The 22,256-nt window shown below is 40.1% G+C and overlaps 1 protein-coding gene across 12 annotated transcripts in view; it reads right to left on the bottom strand.

Annotated features, from left to right (window-relative positions):
• Positions 1-22,256, bottom strand: part of Grik1 (glutamate ionotropic receptor kainate type subunit 1) — a 385,263-nt gene that overhangs the window by 44,868 nt on the left and 318,139 nt on the right. For 7 of the 12 annotated variants that reach the window (XM_075959398.1, XM_075959383.1, XM_075959438.1 and 4 more), the window contains exons 8-12: positions 15,097-15,204; positions 12,820-12,864; positions 6,593-6,706; positions 4,038-4,241; positions 3,185-3,408 (exon numbers count right to left, since the gene is read on the bottom strand). In XM_075959398.1, coding sequence (XP_075815513.1) covers positions 3,185-3,408; positions 4,038-4,241; positions 6,593-6,706; positions 12,820-12,864; positions 15,097-15,204 — 695 coding nt within the window. The remainder of the gene's footprint in view (positions 1-3,184; positions 3,409-4,037; positions 4,242-6,592; positions 6,707-12,819; positions 12,865-15,096; positions 15,205-22,256) is intronic. The other 5 variants (XM_075959428.1, XM_075959390.1, XM_075959436.1 and 2 more) reach the window with 3 other exon arrangements.

Raw genomic sequence — 22,256 nt, forward strand, 5'->3', positions numbered from 1 at the left:
TGTGAGCACATGTCCTTGGATTGCTGCTTTTAAATTTTTCCCTGTATAAATAGAGAAATGTTAAAATACTCTAACACTTGTAAGCAATTAACTGGTTTTTCTGTAGAGCAGAGGGAAGCTATCTAAACGTCAGCACACTTCTCAGCTCTTCGGGAAGTTGCCAGCTCTTTCTCTCCAGGGTTCTGAGTAACTTGGGAAGCACATGAACTGGGGAGTATTGAACAATGAGACAAGGCTGTGCTGTAACACACTGGTATTTACAGTGTAGAAAGACACACTTGTTGTTTAGGTGCAGATATTTCAGTTTGAGAATCCTAAAGTCTGATTAATATAGTCACTGTAATATAGCATATCAGTACCAGGAGGGCTACAGGAAAATCCAATACATGGTCAGCAAGAATGACCATCTGAAACCATTGTCACAGATGACACCCAATAAGTCAGTACTGACTGTCAATAACATGATACATGGAAGAGTGTGCTTAGAACTATGTCAAAACTTGCATGTATGCTAGCTTTTCATGGGTATGGTGGTGTTGCCTGTAATTTAGCATTTGCGAGACTAAGGCAAGAGGGTTGCTTCCAATGTGAGACCAGATTGTGTCCATAGGAAGTTCAAGAACAGCCTGGATTGCAAAGAAACACCGTCCTTGTTTCCAAATAAAACAGATGCAGCAAAACATCATAGTCAATCTACTGGATTTATACATGTGAACGTTTGCTTTGGGTTAGGGATTATATACATAAAGTTTACACTAAGTGAAAAGTTGTGAAATATTCCTTGCTCTAAAGTCTCAGATTGAGGGGACTGGCTGTTTCTTGTTGTTGATAGACACTGGTTGCTTTGATGATTAAAAGATCCATCTGTTTCTATAGAGAAAGATCTGTTTGATTTTGTTATACAACCCCCGAGTTTGTACTGTAACCTTAGAATCTGCTCTCAAGGGACCATTCTTTTTCCTATTTTTACCTTTTGCTAAATGCCAACTTTAAGAGCTTCACTTTAGTAAGACAAATGTCACTCACTAATTTAAGCAAGACCTGCTTCGAAGTTTGGCTCATTTCAGTCCTGTGGTCATCATGAACATCATGGACCTAAATCCTTGGGGCTAAATATTTTTAGAAAATCAACTGCCAAACCAAAACCCTAACATACAAATTGTTAGCAGCCACGCTTAACTGTCCTTTTATTAGGTTTTCCTTCACTTCTTCCACTAATGCTTTATAACTTTATGAAGTCAATTCAGTTCAACAGATGACTTTTAGGGGTCCATTTTGTGTGAAGGTGTTTGCTTAAATTTGTCTTTAATTTTTCACTTTAAAAATCACAAAAGGATGTACTTCACAATACAGACTCCAAAGCTGCTCCGGAGCCAAGGATGATGAGTAGATTAACTGGTTTTCATTCCTATGGTACTGAATTGAGCTGGGATGCAGCACAGAAGGACCCCTCTGTCTGTGCGCTTCCCTGGGCTTGGCCTGTGCTTGTCACTCTTTTCCTTCCAGCTTTGGCCACTTTCACTATAGTTAGTAATGTGCCTGTCCATTAGCGTTACCTCCATTGCTTCAATTGTGAGTGTTAACGTTTGAGGAAACCCTGGCCTTAGGGTATGAGGACACACATTTTTATTGCCTTCTACCCCCTTTTATTGTTTACTTAGGGGTGTATCTCAGGCAGAGAAATGTCACAGTGCAGAACCATGTGATGTGCTTCTTGTGAGAGGGCACTTCATTAGTACATGGCTATCCCAGGGTAATAAGAACTTCCCCTAGGAACTGTGACGATTCTCCAAAGATCAATAAATAACTAAAAATTATTTTCGAGGAATATTTTTTAAAATTATCTTGAGCATGATTTCTTGACCTTGATAAGATTGCCATTTTGAAGTTGGTAATTTGTGTGTGTGTGCAGAAAGAGAATTTTGATCACTATTTCAAAAAACATAAAATTTGAGATTTGGAAATGGCACTTTTAGAAGGTGTTGAAAACTAGACTTCGTCTCCATTGAAAGTTTAAATGTCCATAGAAGTCACTTGTTTGGCTTGACTCTGTCCATCTTGTGGGTCTTCTGAACATTCGCTGCTTGGGTTATTTCCCCAAGCTTTCTTTTGTAATTATGCTGGGGGAAAAGTTACTGGTCATTCATCAAAACTGGACAGTGAGCAACGACAAAGTGCTGCCATGAAGAAATATTTCTCTTAGAAATTCATGGAGAGAAGACAAAAATTGATTAGGGGAAATATTTATTATCAACTTTTGTTGAAAGATGAAAAAGATTGAAAACAAGGACATGACTAAAAATAACTTCCAAAAAGGTTTGTCCAGGGCTATCAAATGTTTAAGAGGAAGAGGTAAATAAAATAGCGGTTTCAAATTCAGGGTCAAAGGCTTTTCAATATATGGTCTACTGAGTGAGATAAATATCTTTGGAAGAATTGTGTGAAGTATAATGGTTACATATAGAGGGCAGAATTTAATCTTGAAAGATAAAGCTTAAAGTGTTGACTTGTTGACGATCATAAAATTTTTTATAATGGCTTAAGAATGTAGCGAAGTGGTATAGGGCTTACGTAAGACTCTATAGTTCATCCCCAGTACAAAATCAATCAGTCAATCAATCAAACAACCAATCAATACTCCACAATCTATATGTCTTTTTAGTGTTACTTCTATGATTTTCTTATTAACCATCCAATGATTTTAAAGAATAATCTCACAAATTTTCAAAGCAGATCCTTAAGAATTTCAGTATCTTTCAATTTTTCAATCTTCACACGTTTTTTATTTGCTATGGTGATTCTTAGCTAACTGGTTTTTCCTCTTTGACTTATTTAATTATTTCAAGAACCAAATATTTTTAAATCATTTTATTGTTATTTTAATAATGCTTTAGCTATCCCAGATGATCCATTGCATTTTTCTTTTGTATTCATCAGAAAATAGAATAAATAGTGATTTTATGTGAATTGAAATATGGAAAAAGTCAAATTAATATAAAGGACTTTCTTGTTTCTTTAAAAATGTTCTTTAGGGATAATTATCTTTCAATGCACACAATAGCTGTACACGGAAACCTTGAGAAAATGCAGCAATGAGCAGAGGTAAAATTGTACTTTAAACCAGGGCTTTCTGAAGTCTGTGGCTGACAGACCATTGTCATGAATTCAGTATGCTCAAGCTTACCTGGCAATCACAAAGAGCACACAACTGACTCCTAAGCAGGCCAGCAGCACATACATCCAAATGTCCGGAGACAGGGGGTTGAGGAAGGAGAAGACGCCCGGGTTGGTTCCATTGGGCTTCCGGTAAAGGATGCTGATGCCCAGGGTCATGAAGGGCTTGGAGAAGTCTATGACTTTCTCCCTAACATAGGTGATGGTGAGAGGGGCCACTGCGAGGTCAGCTCTCTGTGAAAACAGGTGCAGAACTGTCAGCTGGACTGCCTCCTTTCTCTGCGGATGGCTGGACTTTCCCTCAGCATCTCTACTTCCCAGTCTCAACTACAAATGCATGAAGCTAATTTTAGTTATATTTCAGTGTTTGTTGTCAAAGACAAACCAGAAAATATGGAGAGATGTAGGTTAGGGTAAGTTGCGTGTGCCCACGCACACGTGCACACATTTTAAACCAAAATTGCATGACGATGTCTTTATCAAGGACATTTCAGAAAAGGAAGGGATAAACAATTTGGTCATGTAAGTTGACAAGATGAGATTTTTCTCTGAGTCGCAGGTTCTAGAATCTTGATTTAATTTAAAACCCCTCAAGCTTATCCTTTGGCATAAATGTATACATTTTAATCTTCAACTTTTATTTTCCCTCATCCTTCCAAACTGAGGAAACTTCATATCTTTGTGGCTTTGCTTTCCTTTGTAAATTTTGTGTGCAGGTGGCTAAAAACGTGGGACACTAAAGTTGTTATTCAAGACTTTGGTATCAAGTTATTATTATTATTTTTGAATAAACTCTTTTTTTCTCCTCTTACTTCCTCACTTAGGGCATTTTAGAGAAAGCAATCAGGTGTATTATTGCTTACGTGGTCGATGAGTTCTTTAACCATCCCATTCCACTCTCCTTTGTCATTTTGGGCTCCATATTTGCCGTCAGGAACTAGTTTAACATCATAAAGGAAACCCAGGATATTTGACAATTCTTTCAGTAGATCCAGGCAATATCCTTCAAATCTGTCGTTTCCATAGAGGGGCTTATCGGATTTCCTGTACATCACATAGGGCTCTTCCTGAGTGAAACAAATCAGGTATGAAAGCTCCATTATAATGAAAAGGAAAGTGTTCCATCAGTAGCCTGAAGATACACAACATTTGAAGTTGGCTTTTAAGAATGGAATGTATTAAAGTCGGTTGCTTACGTTCCCGTTTCTGCTACTCTTGTCTGTCACTGCTTTAGAAGCCTTCATATATGTGTTTTCTTTCTTTCCTTTTTTTCTCCCTGCAGATGGGGGTTTTTCCTTGCACCATTGTAGAGCATGCATGTTTCATGCATGGCGCAACAGTGATACAGTGCTGTTCAAATGTTGACTCTGACAAGATAGAAAGGCTTGGCGGACACTGGGGCCCTACATGCCTCCTCTAGGCGTGACCACATTCAAGCTTCCTTTGCAGAACTCCACTCAGGCTTTGACCTAGGAATGTCTACTTATAAGGGAAAAATGAGGACCATCAAATACAATTCTTCCATTTTTGAAACACGGTGTATATCACATATTCTATTTTTCGATCTTAACTTCATTCCATTTTCAGCCTTACTTTCTCCTTATGCTAGTTGGCTGTTTCTAGGCTTTCCTCCGTCACCAGTCATGTTGTCTTATTTGAAATCACCTCGTATCTCAAATCTGATAATGCTTCCCTAAGATGCTTGCATGATAAGTCCCTTACCTTATGAGTAATATCTGTCTTCCTACTATGCATATGTAAACTTACTAATTCTCACTTGAGTAAATAAAAGTTTGTTTTGTTTTATGAAATTATAATAACTACTCTACTGGTGAGATGCCCTGTGTGTTTAGGTTTCTCATCAAGTAAACTGACAATTGGGTCATGAAAATGCAATAGAAAATTGTTACCTACAGTGGCAACATAGGGGAGGTTCAGGCCAGTCAGTTCTACACACTGAACTTTTTCAAAACAAAACTGGTGTAGGAGGATCTTCTGTCTATGTGTTACTTTCTTTGATTAAATAAAGAAGCTGCCTAGGCCTTTTGATAGGGCAGCCCTTAGATGGGCAGGGAAGACAGAACAGAACGCTGGTTAGACTCATGCCAGTAAGCCACAGTCAAGTGGCAATACAGATTGTTAGAAATGGGTTAGATCAATATGTGAGATTTAACCAATAAGAGGTTAGAACTAATGGGCCAGATGGTGTTTGTTTGTTTATTTATTTATTTATTTATTTATTTATTTTGTTTTTCGAGACAAGATTTCTCTGTGGTTTTGGAGCCTGTGCTGGAACTAGCTCTTGTAGACCAGGCTGGTCTCGAACTCACAGAGATCTGCCTGCCTCTGCCTCCCAAGTGCTGGAATTAAAGGCATGCGCCACCAGCCAGATGGTGTTTAAATGAATACAGTTTCTATGTAATTATTTTGGGTAATGCTAGCCGGGCAGCCAGGCGGTGAGAAGTGGCCCGCCACTTTTTTTACAACACAAAACAACAAAATGTCCTCCCCACAAAACCCTATTATAAGGTGGTTGCAACAAAAGTAATGGCCAGAAGAAAACAAAAGAAAACAGCAACAGCATAAAACCAGATCTACTTTTGATAAACAATTCTCACAAGGCAACTTCAAAGATAAATATCTCTAATACTAAGGACTGAGTGAAATAAAGCAAAGCACATCTTCAAATGCAGAGTTAAGAGTGGATTGTGCCCACCTAGATTCCTTGGGAAAAGAAAGAGAAAAATGGCTGGCCTACGTCCAGTGGATAGCTGGGCATGAGATCAGGATTGCAATGGGTCACAAGTCTTTTGAAGATCAGTTAATACAAGGGTTTTTTCCAGAGCTATGAGGCAATGGAAGAGGAGCCATTGGATGGGGGGGGGTAAGAATGGAAATGCAATGTTTTCCTATTATACCAGGAAACTAGAGAAATCCAAGGCAGAGACAAAGAAGAGATGGGAGTGTTGCCCCAGTCCAGAGAACTGGAACATGGGTGCAGGGGAAGGACATTGCAGAAAATATGCTTATGGAAAGACATGGAAAATGATTGATAAAACAGAAGGGTCACAGAAAGTGCTATCTCTGACCCTCCCACACCCATGCCACTTTCCTGATCTTTGGCTAGAGTCTCCTCTTGTTTAAAACCATCCAGCAATTCAGTAAGCAGAGAAGAAGAAAGAATCCCGGGCTGGGGCAGAGAGAAGTGAGAATGGAGCTGGGTTCCAGTGAGCTGGACGGTCTGTAGAGAGCTTTTGAGAGCTTATTTTATTCCTTTAAGCACAAATGTATGCTTTTAGTTCCCCAGTTTAAAAAATAGACATATTCAGACAGAAATGCCAGCCTGGAAAAGACAGTGGAAGGATCCTTTTAGGTCGAGTGTGGGCATGTAGATAAAAGCCTGGACTTCACAGCTTACCAGAATGGTGGTGACAATGAGTGTCCGGTTGGCCAGAGAATCAGTGATGTTGTTGGACCTGTCTTTGTTGCCATCCGTCATGTTCAGCCCACTGTAGGAGTTCCAAATCCCAATCTGCACAGAACACAGAGTATCAGAGGCTGCCAGGTGCCCACAATAGCACTTACGTTAAAACAAAGGGCCCACTATACCAGGAATGGGAACCAAAGCTTATATCCTGGGCACCAGGACATTACAGTGGAGGCTTCGTATAGGAAAGTGACATAGTAGGAAAATGAGGGTGGAGACAGAATCAAAAAAAAATAGGCTATTTAAGGCAGGTGCAGGAGGCATTTTTATTTTATTTTCAATTAATTAATTAATTAATTTTTGGTTATTTGGAAGGGTTTCTCTCTGAGACAAAGACATCCCTTTGTAGACCAAGGCTGGCCTTAAACTCAGAGATCTGCCTCCTCTGCTTCATAAGTGTTGGGATTAAAGTTGTGCGTCACTACAATGACTTGGAATTTTTACTTTTAATTATTTAGCTCATTGCTATTTTTTAAATTAAGAAATTAGGAGTAAATGACTATCAGATTTTCCCTCTATAGTGTGTTCATTGAGCACCTCCGTCCATGTCAAGCCCAACTGTAGGCACTGGAAGACACAGTACATAGTAACAGACAAGCACTCTTGTGACTTTCTGCTGGCATCAAACAACATGCCACTACCCTACTAACACCGTTCCTTTAAAATGTGTGGTTACTGGGATGGAAAGAGCAGGGTGGGTGGTGAAGGGTCTTGGAATTGGAAAAGGAAAGACAGATGGGAGAATCTACACAGACAAGAGGTTGACAAAATTCAGGACTTATCCTTGCTGAGGAGCCAGTGCTGAGGGGGGTTCTCAAGCATCCCAGTTGGACACAGGGCACGTCTCTGTCTGAGCTCCACCTGTCTTTCATGACCCAGGGCACGCTTCTTTCTGTCTGAGCACCTCATGTCTTTCATGACCCAGGGCACGCTTATTTCTGTCTGAGCACCTCATGTCTTTCATGACCCAGGGCATGCTTCTTTCTGTCTGAGCACCTCATGTCTTTCATGACCCAGGGCACGCTTATTTCTGTCTGAGCACCTCATGTCTTTCATGACCCAGAGCATGCTTCTTTCTGTCTGAGCACCTCATGTCTTTAATGACCCAGGGCACGCTTCTTTCTGTCTGAGCACCTCATGTCTTTCATGACCCAGGGCACGCTTATTTCTGTCTGAGCACCTCATGTCTTTCATGACCCAGGGCACGCTTCTTTCTGTCTGAGCACCTCATGACTTCCTCATTCTTACTTGCTTATCTGTCTTTTGTGTCCATTTCACCTTGAGCTCTTCCAATAAGGAAATCTTGTTTTTTATTGACTTTTACTTTTGGTATCAGAGAGCCAGTGGTGATTATTGGCACTCAATAGGCTCCATGGCCCTACAAATGATGTCCTCTAATTTCCCTAGTGGCCTGATTGCTGCTACTGTGGTAAGTCCTATAAGATACATGTGGATCATTCCTGACGCCCAAATTTGAAGTTGTCCAGCATCACCTGACCTCAGCAGATGTGTCAGAGTCAAAACAGAAATACTGAAAAACTGAACCCCCAAAAGAGGAGAGGCGAAATAGTGGGAGCCACAGAGTTGGAGGATAGCCAGAGAACAAGGCCCACAGAATCAGCTAATCAGGGCTTATCGGGGCTCACAGAGACTGAAGCAGAAATCACTGAGCCTGTGTGGGTCTGTGCTAACTCCTCTGCATATATGTTATGGTTGTTAGCCTGGTATTGTTTTGGGACCCCGAACAGTGGGAGTGGAGGCATCTTTGACCCTTGCCTGCTACTGGGTTACCTTTAGCCAGCATTGATGTGAGGGCTTGTGCCTAGTCTGATTGTAACTTGTGCCATATTCCACTGATGCCTCTGGGAGGCCTGTTTTTTCTTCAGGGACATGGGATGGGGTGGATATAGGGGAAAAGAGGGAGGAAATGGGAAGAGTGGAGAGAGTGAAACTTTGGTTGGGATGCATTGTATGAGAGAAGAATAAATAAAAAATAATAAAAGACCATTTTCCAGCTGTCTGTGCAGGGTGTGTTTGAAATTTTGCACAGATATGACATGAAACGGAGATGATTTCGGGAGAGGTAAGGAACCAGTGGGACCATACATAATACAAGGGGAGATGAGAAGAGAGTGCACTTGTATGCATGCATGAAAATATTATCATGAAATCCATTGTTCTGCATGCTAACACAAGAAATTAGTACAAGATGAAATCTAACTTTCCAGTTCTTTAATCAGTATATGAAACATCATCTAATTTCTACTTGAGACTTGAGTCTCGAGAGATCTTCCTTGCCCATGAAAATATCTCAGACTTAAAAGTAAAATCCAGACTTTTCTCAAACAATTCTGGTACAGGATACTCCACCCATACATTGATTTATTTAGCATCTGAGATGACCTAGGAAATAAAAAATAAAAATTGAGCTATTTGGCTCAGTTCTATGCACACTTACTGTTAGGCTCAGGACAAGGAATGTGTTTGGCTATGAGGTGGAAATAGCCAGGCAGTGACTGTGTGACTTTAAATAGGATGCTAACCTTTCTGGGATCCTGCTCTCTATGTTACAGGGATGGTGAGAAGATCTAATGAGGCGGTAAAGGTGAAAGTACTCTTGTCTGGTAAAAGCTGCACAAATAATAATACAAGTCATGTAAATGACTTTTACAGCAATTTCTTTAAGCCCACCTTGGGAAATAATTTGGGATTGCTAGGTCTTTTTTTTTCTGTTTAATTTAGAAAACATGAAAGGAAATGAGCCACGAAAATCAGGAGGTGTCTATGACTCTAGCATATGGACAAGTTCAGACAGATAGGGGAGATCTGTGCTTGATACTTGAATATCTTCCTTTTTTAAAGAATTATTTTTCTTTGTGTGTATGTGTGCATACTCTCTGGATATATGCCCTTCAGAGCCAGAAGAGGGAGTCAGATTCCCTCATGCTGGAGTTCCAGGCAGTTGTGAGCATTTTGATGTGAGTACTGGGAATAGAACCCCAGTCCTCTAGAAGAGCAGAACATGCTCTCAATCACTGAGATATCTCTCTAATCTAAAAGGGCTTTCCTTTTGTTCATAATTAAACAGTTTTCCCATGAAAACATGCTAGGTCTCTTCTATCTTTCCTTTCTTTTCTTTGGTTGATTTCATTAGCATCATTAGCTTGTAGCTATCATTTTAGAGCTATAAATTCTTTGAGAAAATTCTAAGAACTACAACACATCCACACATAAGTAGAAACTATTTCACTCTCTCTCCTCCATATGAAGCAGGGTTAATTTGTTGGAGAGATGAAGGGGCTAATGGAGTTGAGTGGAGCACAAGGTGTAACAGCTGTCTACGGAGTGGATATTAGGAGTACCATGGGGTATGAGCCTGAGTCTTTGGGAATTGGTCAATAGTTTCAGGTCCTCTTGTGTTGTGGTATGTAATCTACCTGCTAATGGGAGAATGTCTTTCTCCTTTTGTGAGCCATTGTCTTGGGAAACTGGGCACAGTCTTTTCAACCTTTCCTCCTTCAATGCTTTTGGGGCAGAACCTTAGCTTTTAGGAAACACACATCAAGGTAAATGAGTTGTCCGTTCATTCTTATCCCAAGCTATACTTTAGGTTGTATTGCATGAGAAAACTATGTGTAAGGTGGGCCTGAGAAAAATTTCAATTAAACATTGACATAGGCACTGAGAAGAAGAGACTTCAGCTTCTGATTTAGTATTAGAGAACATGCTGCGTCTTTAGCCACTCTTAAATTCAGAATGCATTTTACCTCTTATTCCCATTAATATTGTTAAGTGTGTGTTTAAATGACATCTTTCATCTTCAAAGATGGCATTATTAAATGCTGCTGTAATATTCTTTTCTAAAATAAAACTTCACACTTTCAACAAATACTCCCACTTGGCCTCCGACTCATCTTCCTTTTCCCAGCAGAGGCAAAGTGGTAAGTGGAGCTCTAAGAGACCATTGCCATTGGTTACCTGAGCACCTCTCACAGCCCCAAGAGCACAGTTCTGCCTCTGTAAAATGAGGAAAAGGAGACAGCTTTCCTGCTAGCTGTACTGCAGGGGAATCATTAAATAAAAGCATCCCAGTATGAGAAGCAAGGCAAGGGCGATCAGTTGTACTGGCTCTGCCTCTTAATTGAAATAAATGGGCAGGTTGTCAGCAAGCCAATGTCTCTGATGAGGTGGGACTCTGTGATGCGATGGTGCATGCATGCTGGACAGGGCTGTGCAGTTAACCAGATGCCCAGATGCTGGCCTTGCGGCCATGCTCTGCAACCAGGGAGGAGTGCCTCTGAGGCAGCACTTCAATTTTCAGCCTGTGAAGCAAAAGCCAACAGCAGTAATTCACTGCTGGGAAGCCACGGATGTGGATCTCTTATGTGTGGGGAGGAATACTCAAATTGTCCGGTCCGCCTTCTCTTATTGTCTAAATTGGCACGAGGAAGTAGTCATTTGATACTTGAGAAGTATGTGTGAATGAATGTCCAGGGAATATTGAGCCAACTTTTAACAAGTGAAGCAGGCTATTTAAGAGACCTTTAGGGTCTATTTTCCAAGGCCAGAGTCACCAGCAGAATCTAAAATGGCTGAATGAAATAACCAGGCATGTATGAAAAACAAAACTAAAGGTGTTTCTGTTTTCTGTATCTTGAGGCTCCTTAGCGAAGAAGTGTCTTGTAAAGATTACTCTCTCCCTCGCTTGCAAAGAATTTCAGGTGATCTATCTGGTGTTTTAAAGTCCTGGGCTAAGACTATGCTGGAGTGAACTCTTCTCTTTAAGACAGAATCTGCTTAGGGAAGTGCAACTTGTCTGTTGAGTCCCTGGACTGGAGTGCCATTACTGAGAAGAGTAGATGAACTGTGACCTAGTCAGCTGATAATGGGAGCAGTGCAGGGTTCGCAGCAATGAGGAAGAAAGTCATGGGCTAGCAAGGCCAAGTTGTTAATGTGGGTGCGCATGCCACAGTATTGTGGTGCCTGTTGGCCTGTCCCTCTCCCTCGAGTTTAATTTCAGAGACTAGACTCTATCCCCCAGAGTATTTAGTTTAAATTAATTCAGTCTAGCATAAAGTGCCAGGAATCTTAAGCAATAAGCTGCTTTCAGAAAGATTGGGTAGAACCATCTATTTCCTACCAGAGGGGAAACTGGTTCACCTCCGGTGTGCCTTTGGCAACTTGTTCATCGATAAAATGGTTTATTAAGCCTGCGACTTTTAATACTTAAAAGGCATTTCTGAGATCATCTGCTGATTGCCACCAAGGGGATGATGAGACTTTTGGGTACTGGTAGAAGATGTTTAAGCTCCCTGTGACTCAGCCAATCATCTGAGAAGTGGAAGGGAGCCTGACAAGCTGCTCAAGCCCAACAACCTGAAGTCATTTACAGTCTATCGTCAGTCAAGAGCAATTGTAGCGACTGGTTTTAAATAGACTGATAGAGGAAGAAAAAAGAGGTGGGAGTGAGGAGCAAGAATGGAGACAAGGTAACATTGGCTGTCACTGGGACATTTTCTCCGCGAGAATCTTTCTGGGTCTCACATCTGCTTATGCAAATCTATGCACAGTGGCTGGCAACATGATCCTGTACAATAAACTATGAAATAGTGGGTGCTAAACTTCCACAAGATAATCTCATTTCCCATCAAAAGCCTTCTGACAATTTGTCCTCTGGAAACCAGTTCTAAAATAAATTTCAAGACTCTGACAATACAAAGACAGCGTATAAGAAAGGGGAGCTTCTGAAAATGGCCCACATTTTACGGTAGTGACATTGCAGGAAGTACCCTTGCCTTGACTGCTAATCTGGTGGGTCAGATCGCTTTCTTTCTTCTTAGGGGAAATGTTCCTTGGTTTGAGAAGACCTAAAATGGGCCTCTGGGTTCATCGCTGCAACCTGCTTGCAGTCTTCCCAGCCACTGATCCTGTCCAGTGGAAAAGCTAATCTAGGGGGAATATTTACCCACCTGTCACTCACTAACCCAGCAAATGTCTACTCTCAATTCCTCGTAATGCTAAGGGCAAACACAACCTGCTCCCCGCGTCTGTGGGGTCTCACCCCTCATCTGCAACTGCTAAGCTACTGGTTTGCTAACACTGGCAGGGTGCAGCCACCCCATCCCCAAGTGTCCTGCTGTTGTTTTCAGGGTACAAACCTTCTTCCACACTTTATACAAGTGCACAGACACTTCACCAGCAGCCTTGGTTTCCAGTGGGAAAAATAAAAAACACTCAATTAAAATGCAGCATGGAACCCATGAAGAATACAGAGTGCATGGCACTCCTCACCTGTTGGTTGGAATTTTGCATTTTAATTCATATAAAGACCAACAATAGGCACAACAAGGAAATGGAAATGAAGGCTGGGCACCACAGAATAGCGTGCTCACTTCAAATAGTAGAAAGTAATTGAAGCCTGTATGAATGTTGCAGGTATTGCAAAGTTGAAAGATATTCATCATGCTTTAAGAGAGATGTTGAAGGAATTCAGGATAAAAATATCAGCCAGCCTTTCAACACACACACACACACACACACACACACACACACACACACACACACACACACTTCCTAAGCTACACAGAGAAATATGGCAAATGATGTATCCTTTGATTATGAGTTTGCAGACAGTAGAGAGTTGGGAGCAAGTGGTGGATGGACTTTTGATAATGGTTCGCCTGTGAGCCCAGAGAAGCAGGCATGGAAAGTGTGGGCATGTCTTCCCTTGGCTCTCGAGGGACATGTGTTAGCGTCCCCCACTGCCTTCAAGGCTCAACCAGCAATCTCAGGAACTGAGCCCAAGTCACCTGAAGAAAAAAGTTATTGCAATCATTGAATAGGTAAGAAACAAATAGAAAATACTTTCATCTAATTAGATTTCGCTTTTAATAGAGAACCACTAGTAGAATGTGCACAATATTGCTGTGTATATAGATAGCTGTGGAGACATCACAATAGTTCCATCTAGTTCATCACCTATCTGAACAACAACAACAAAAATATTTCCTTAACAGTACTACTTCCCCCACAAAAGACAAAAAAGGCAGAAAAGAGTAGGCCTAGAGAAACAGATAAATTCCTTTAAATAACCACAAGCTTTAGGCTATAGTGAACATTCTTTTCTGTTCCTTCTGGTCCAAAAGTACAATTATAGAGGGCAGGCAGATGCTTTGTTCTCTGTTAAACCAGCAGAGGAACACAGTAGGGTAAAGATGATTCAACCAGGGAGAGGGAGACAGAATGAAGACCCAACTAGGGAAAGGGGAGTAAGCAGTGTTTTTGAAATGGGAAACCACAGACCCATGTCCTCTCGAAATTGCAAGCTAATTGTTTTTCTTAAACATATTGATGCCCACGAGAGCCTTCTACAACATCCAGACTAATTAATCTTTGTTTCAATGAATGGTGCTTGGGGCTGGAGTGTGAGGGGAGAAGGCAGTCAGAATCTTCCAAGGTAGGAAAATGTGTCCCAGTAAAAGGAAACAATGAAACAGACTCGAACCTTCCCATGCCTTAATTATAAACTCAACTACTTGAAATTAAACGAGCAACGCATTGTTTCAAAGTACTCTTTTTATACTGAGTACCATGTTTTGTGTGTGAGTCACTACTATATGAAAATGTATTGGTTTATGGGGTTTTTATGTCCAGGTGACATCATTGGGCTTTCAACATCTTTTGTTCTTTAGGGCTCTGAAGGCAAATTCTCAAACTATAAATACTGATTGAAACTTGTGACCATAGATATTAGATTGAAATCATGGAATATATTGAGAAACCAAATTCTTTTATCATCATTGCTTAATAGTTAACATTTGTGTTAGTCTAAATAATAACTAAAATAAAACTTCAAACTTTGAAATTGAGACTCCCAGCTAAACTAATCCTAAAGTGAGAGTGCAGTATTAAAATGAAGTTTTGCAGCATTTGTCCTAAATTAAGGATGCGATGTTAACTTGCTCCAGTAAGCCTTCTCCATACTATTTTATTCCATCCCTCTGCCACCAATCTCAAAATAGAGTTCAGCTAAAATTAATTTCTGAGTAACCCTTGGATGCTTTACCATAGCTAAACCGGCTGCAATTCCCACAGTTCCAAATCTAAGCTCAACTTCATAAAATCTCTGAGAAACAGGCATAAGGACACCAGTGCATAAGGTTATGTAGACAAAAATACATATTTGCTTTATAGATCAAGCATCAATGAATGTTAGTTAATGCTATTAGTTCCACATATAATTTGAGAATCTATCCCATCCATGCCTACCTTTCAACATGAGAGAATGTTCTAGAATACTGGATGCTAAGGAATATGCTAGTAAAGGTGTTTTATAATTCTCCCACTTATCTGTGTCATTTAGTTAAAATGCATGAACAATGTGCCCTTTCTTCAGTGAGTCCATTGGTGACTTTATTCATCATCAAGGAGGTTACCTTTTCAGTTCCTTCCTCTTTGAGACTGATAATGTCCAGGTCAAAATCCTTTCTCAAGCCATCGGTCTTATTGAAAGTGATACGCCCAGTCAAGCCATCCCACCGAGCCTGAGGACAGTTAGAGTATAGTGTTATTACTTAGCAGGTACCCCAATCCCAAGCCCATCAGCAGAGCAATGTCTCTGACTCACTCCAGGACCCAGTTACTCAGCTGTATCATGAATCCTACGTGCTGCTCTGCTTCACTGACTTGAACGTGGACCACTTTGCTGTTTTATTAGTTCTCATTTATTGTACCAGCCCTAACATTTAGACACAGTCAGTCCTGTGGAGTGCACTCTAACTGGTCAGGAAACAAAGATTCATTCTAAAATCATCTGTTTGCTGAATAAAAACAGTCCAAGGGGTCATAACATTCTGTTTTCCAAGGTCACTTTAAACCCCCTTTAAGCTACTGCCAAAAAAAGTGCACCTTACCTCTTTCTTCCTCTGTGAAAAAGATATGGACAAAGGATGCATCATTGACATTACTGAATTTTTAGGGTATCCATAATTTGTATCTCTTAATACTTTAGAATTTTAGTTTCTTATGACTACTATAGGCCATTGAAGCTACCAGTTTCATATGCCTCAGTATGCAAAGAGACCGAGTTTTGTGTGTAACCCAACACTTCCTAAATTCCCAGTCCCCTACCCATAACATACCAATTTTTATTTTTGTTCTGTAGTCACCACTTCCTTATTTTTAAGCCAAAGGCTGGCTTTGTGGAAATAAAAGCTACAAAATTAGCCATGGTGTTGAGGTTACCGCAAATGCCTGGCATCTGAGCACAATTTGCCCAAAGCGTTGGTTCAGTTGAAATCTCTACTGTGTTAAACGTTGGGATTAAGTTCATTGTAGGCAATGAGCAGGCCTAACCCACCTCCTGATCGGTTTGGAAGGAGGTAGTTATTTTCATTAAGCTCTACAAGGTTTGGGGAAAGCTTTTTCCTGAAGGTGGCTTTTCTTTTATGGAGGTCGTGTTGTGAATCAATTTAGCCCATTGTGCAGAATTTATGGAGTTCTCTGAAAATGTAAAGAATCGGTAGCATTTACCTCTTGATGTAGCATATAGCTTGTAGCATGGTCTTAAAGCCCAGTTTGGAAATCCAATTTTATTTGTATAGAGTGTGCCTATTGTGTTGCTTTGTTTGGATTCAGGTGCATTAGCTTTATTCTTGGACTTAGTGTTTGTTCCGACCACTGCAGAGTAATTTCCACTTCTTGCTTTTCTCCCTGCACATCCAAGTGGCAAAAAAGTTCCCTTTTCATGTTCTGACAATGCCTCCTTCCCTGCCTCAAATATCTACAAAGACTCCCTGCCTGGGTTTTTACCAAGCTGTATTTTTTGACCTTCAAAGTCAACACTGCCAACATTACGCATGTCTACCTGTCTCCCATCCCTAGATAAGTTGTATTTGTATATACCTTTGAACTTTTGGGCTAATTGCTGCTAAGAATTTATTAATTACCAATTTAACTATTGATCAAGGTGAACATACAATTTTTGTGTGCCATAAATAAGAACCGTAAGGAACCCACATTCTAAACCATGTATAATTTAGATAATGACATACAATTACATTCTTCATAATCATAATTTTCTTGCCTTATGTAGATACATTGCTGAGGGCACAATTACAGTATACTTAACTGAAAACAATACTTATATAATTGTCCCTATTTTAGGAGAGAGCTTTAATATCCACCCTGTTAGATCTTTAGACAATTACCACTTAATAGCAACTAAGTCAAATAATGTGATTGCTTTATTTTCCTTTGGGCATACCATCTAATGGACAAAAAATAAGAATCAAAAACAGAGAGAAGAATAAAAAAATGTTTTCTTAGCCATTATGACTTATTTTATGTCTTTTCTCAAGAAATGATAAGTTGTTAACTTTAAATATATATATAACATATGCACATATACATGACTTGGGTATGGAAATTTCTAACACCCAATTATAGGCTTTTAGAGTAGACAATTAGAAATACCAGTTAATTAAAATGACTTCTTTGCTTATTTTTCCTAAAGGCAATTTAGATATGGAGAGGATACTAAATCCTTCCTTAAACTTTGCCCTGATGTGGTCACTCTCAATTGCCATGGTGAATGCCTTGTGTCCCACAGAAAGGCAGATACTCACTTGAAAGCAGAATGTCCTCTTGTAGGGAACATAGACTATTAAGAACAATAGTTTCAAACATTTTCCCTTTGAATACTAGAAACTATTGTTTTTCTGAGGATTTGGGAATAGGAGGTTTATGGAGATCCCAAAGGTTAACACCCCTCATTAAATCAAAGACAGAAAATACATCCTTTGCCCACCCCTCATTGCTGGCATCACCAGGCCCGGCAAGAGGTCATTTCTTCGTATTAAAAGTGATACTAAAACCTAACTGGAATTCACAACTAAGCCAAAAAGTTGGCATGATTTAAATTGATGCTGAGGAGAAATAATATTTTTTTATTCTAATATTATATAAGTTCCATTTCAGCAGGCTAATTTGTAGATATTCTACGTAATAAATCATTTGGGTACAAGAGTTATCATTTAACTGCTCCATAGAGCATCAGGAATCCTTGTCTTTCCTGGCAGCTTCTGAAACAGTAATTTCTCTACAATCCTGACAGTTCACATGCAACTGATTTAAAAATATCCTTGGTGTTAGAGACTGTTCTACGAAGGCACTCAATACCCCTGCCCACTAGAGTGAGCTGCGTGGGTCATTGGCACTAATTAGAAACATCTTTTTGTATTTTCCTAAGACCTAGGGCAAAGTCTAAACTGTAATAGCATCTAACAATCCCTAACCTCTGTCTGTATTGCTTTTCTCTTCTTCCCTTTCCTCCTTTGATTATGTGTTCTAAGTCTGAGCTTTGATCAAACCTGTCAGTTCAGAACTATTTTGGCTAACTCAAGACTTGAATCATTTCTTCTCTGATAATGGGTTCAGAGACTAGTCTCAGCTCACTAGCCACCCTTTGATGGTTCAGAGAGCATTTAGTGTCTCAGGAGCTTCTGATTTGACATACAGCCAGGTGTACACAGTACTGGGTATTTGTCTGCTGAGACAGTCTCAAGAAAATAAACAGGAGGGGTGTGTGTGTGTGTGTGTGTGTGTGTGTGTGTGTGTGCTCTCCATAGAGAGCAGGGATGATCAGGAACTGGTACTTTGTTAGCTGGTTGGTGATCTATCGTGTAAACACAAACAGGAGGTGTGTGTGTGTGTGTGTGTGTGTGTGTGTGTGTGCTCTCCATAGAGAGCAGGGATGATCAGGAACTGGTACTTTGTTAGCTGGTTGCTGATCTATCGTGTAAACACAAACAGGAGGTGTGTGTGTGTGTGTGTGTGTGTGTGCTCTCCATAGAGAGCAGGGATGATCAGGAACTGGTACTTTGTTAGCTGGTTGCTGATCTATCGTGTAAACACAAACAGGAGGTGTGTGTGTGTGTGTGTGTGTGTGCTCTCCATAGAGAGCAGGGATGATCAGGAACTGGTACTTTGTTAGCTGGTTGGTGATCTATCATGTAAACACAAACAGGAGGTGTGTGTGTGTGTGTGGAGGTGTGTGTGTGTGTGTGTGTGTGTGTGTGTGTGCTCTCCATAGAGAGCAGGGATGATCAGGAACTGGTACTTTGTTAGCTGGTTGCTGATCTATCGTGTAAACACAAACAGGAGGTGTGTGTGTGTGTGTGTGTGTGTGTGTGTGCTCTCCATAGAGAGCAGGGATGATCAGGAACTGGTACTTTGTTAGCTGGTTGCTGATCTATCGTGTAAACACAAACAGGAGGTGTGTGTGTGTGTGTGTGTGTGTGTGTGTGTGTGTGTGCTCTCCATAGAGAGCAGGGATGATCAGGAACTGGTACTTTGTTAGCTGGTTGTTGATCTATCGTGTAAACACAAACAGGAGGTGTGTGTGTGTGTGTGTGTGTGTGCTCTCCATAGAGAGCAGGGATGATCAGGAACTGGTACTTTGTTAGCTGGTTGGTGATCTATCGTGTAAACACAAACAGGAGGTGTGTGTGTGTGTGTGTGTGTGTGTGTGTGTGTGTGTGTGCTCTCCATAGAGAGCAGGGATGATCAGGAACTGGTACTTTGTTAGCTGGTTGGTGATCTATCGTGTAAACACAAACAGGAGGTGTGTGTGTGTGTGTGTGTGTGTGTGTGTGTGTGCTCTCCATAGAGAGCAGGGATGATCAGGAACTGGTACTTTGTTAGCTGGTTGGTGATCTATCGTGTAAACACAAAGGCTACAGTCTTCAGACACGCCTGTGGGTGCAGTGGTGGCACCGATGTTCTGAGGGTAACTAACAGCTTCCTGATCTGATGCCTACTCCACAGGAGGAAAGGCAAGCTTACTATTGCAAATCTGGCCAAGAACTTCTGTCTGGACAGGTCATAGATCCCAGAGGTCAGTCTATCATTATTCTGCAAAATAGACTTAGTATCAAACTTTCCTTTAAATTCAGATCTCTATGTCCAGCTCTCAGACCTCATTAGAGAATTCTTATTGAAGCAGACGGCAGTTAACACAGAAACTCATAAGTGGTCAAAGCACCGAGAACAAGTGATGTTGGATTGCTCGGTCCTCATGGGGACGCTAGTACTATATCTTCTCCCCTCAAAGCTCAGGAAACATTTTTAGAAGAGTGAGCAGAAAGATTATAAGAGCTGGAGTTTGACCAGGGCTGTTGTGTTGTGAAATACTGTTTTCTGCACATGAAAGATCCGATTTATAAATCCACAGTGGTTATGATGCATGTCAAGGCCTGCCCAAGGTAAAGCCAGTCAATATTCTGGCATAGAAGGGAGAAGGGCGCTCAAAGCCCCACCCTTAGCTGGGGAGCTATTGACAGTTGTTGGTAGTCATGAAAGAAGGAGGAAGAGTCAATTTTCATTCGGGGTTAGTCAGCCATGCTAAAATGGATGGCCCCACAGTCATGAGTGAATGGTAAGTGCCAACTAGACTCAGTGGGTTAATTTCTTTAAAAAAAAGCATAAATTTTGGAGGAATAGGGCCATATTTAGGAGAAATCAGGAGGATATTGTACAGATGACTAGGATCAAAATACATAATATGCATGTATGGCATTCTCAAGAGTATTAATAAAAATGTATTTGAAAATATCACAGAAATTGTTACCCCAAAATCATTTTGTGCAAAGATGTAAGTCCAGGTAATCAATGTGCATTTTGATCACACAGAATTGTTTCTTAAAAATTCACTAACAAAATATTATTTGCTTTTCCTTTTATTCTTTTGGTGTGAATTATATAGATCAAACACACTAATTTTTCAGTTTTTTTTTCTGCTGGAAGGGATGGTTTGATTGTCATAAATTTCTTGTACTGGTCTACTGATTAGATTGGCTAACATTGTCGCACAATATTACAAATGAAGGCATAAGCTTATGTATGCAATCTATTGAGTTAAGATTAGGACAGAATTTTGTATCAATACTAATTATACTCTGTGACAGATCCTTTTAAACTTAATTTTCAAGTTTCTGATTGATCATCAGATCTTGGCATATTATTAAATAAAGCTTAATTGTGGATAATTGTTGCTATCTAAATAATAGTCTAGTGAAATATGCTGACAAGTTTATTTTCATATAAACATGTAGCTCCATACATATGCATATATATATATATATGTATAATGTTATAAATAATGTGCTGCTTTGGGTCATGCTAATTCACATGCTTATTTTTCTTACTTTTAAGAAGTCATGAAAGGCTTGTGTGCATCCCAGGATCGCATTGTGCACACACATGTATGTAAGGTGATAAGTGAGTTGTACTTTCAATGGTGAAAAGATACATTACATTCCAAATCATGAACAAATACAGGTAATGGAAGAACATGAGTGTGTATAGAATATGGAATTTGAGGAAATGAAATATTGTGACTCAAAGTTTAATAGCCATGCACAATCTAAGTAGGTGCAAAGAAATGTGTTGAAATTTTATCAAAACTCAGTTTTTAAAGTTTATTAATAAGATGTACAATTTAAGATCTGTGATATTTTCCTAACATGCATTCCAAAATATGAAATTTGAATTTATTCCTGTTCAGAAAGATGATTGACCTTAGAATATCTTTCTGGTCTCAACGAGATTACATAAAACTAGTGACTACCTTCTTTGCAATCTATTCTATCAGGACTCCATCCCCACCACCATCCAGTGGTTTTCATTTTATTCTCTTGTTTGAGAATGCAGTCTGGAAACTGGTTTTGGCAATGGAATTGGAACTTAGAGTCTCAGGGGGAAGATGGAGCTGATACTCTGACCTCCTGGTACACTAGATGGTTATTGGTACAGTTCAGCTTTGATACTTTGATGCTTAAGGTAGTATCATTATGACAGATGTTCTCCTATTACATATGGACATATGCTTATATGGTGTCCCGTTAGTCATATATGGAGAACTTTGATATTTGAGAACAAATCTCATTTAATCAAAGATTGCAAACCTATTGACAAGGACCAAGTGTTCAAATATAGAACTAAGGTCTAGAAAACCTCTTTAAAAAACTGTTCTCTCATTTGTTCTATGATTTGCAAGATTCCAGACTTATCAGCAGTAAGGAAATTTGTTTTTCTGGCAATCCAGGAAACCTCCCAGGTGTTCAGCACCTTGAAGAAACTAAACCCACCAAACTGTGTAGGCATGCATAAGGATACTATACAGATGCAGGTCTTGAACTGTTGAGTGAATAACACTGTCCTTCTTCCAATGCCCATGTGGCAATCCTGTAAGCTAGACTATGTCAAAGAGATGCGATATGACCAAGTTAAGAGTGTTGACATGGAAGGATCACCTGAATTACCTGACTCTGCCTCATGTAACCACAAAGCTCTGTAGGAGAAGGGGCTAATCCATACGAGATGAAATGACAACAGCTGCGGAAGTCAGAGAGAGGTTTGAAAGATGCTGCATCACTGACTTTGAAGTCAGAGCAAGTCTCTACAAGACTCAGGGAATGTCTCCCAAAGCAGAGAAAGGTGAAGGGATTTAGTTTTCCTTACAGGCCCCAGAAGAAATCAGGCTTACAACCTTTGAGTTTAGCTCCATAAGACTTGTCAGATTTCTGACTTCCAGAAT

This window comes from Microtus pennsylvanicus, chromosome 1, assembly GCF_037038515.1.
Source record: "Microtus pennsylvanicus isolate mMicPen1 chromosome 1, mMicPen1.hap1, whole genome shotgun sequence".
Lineage (NCBI taxonomy): Eukaryota > Metazoa > Chordata > Mammalia > Rodentia > Cricetidae > Microtus > Microtus pennsylvanicus.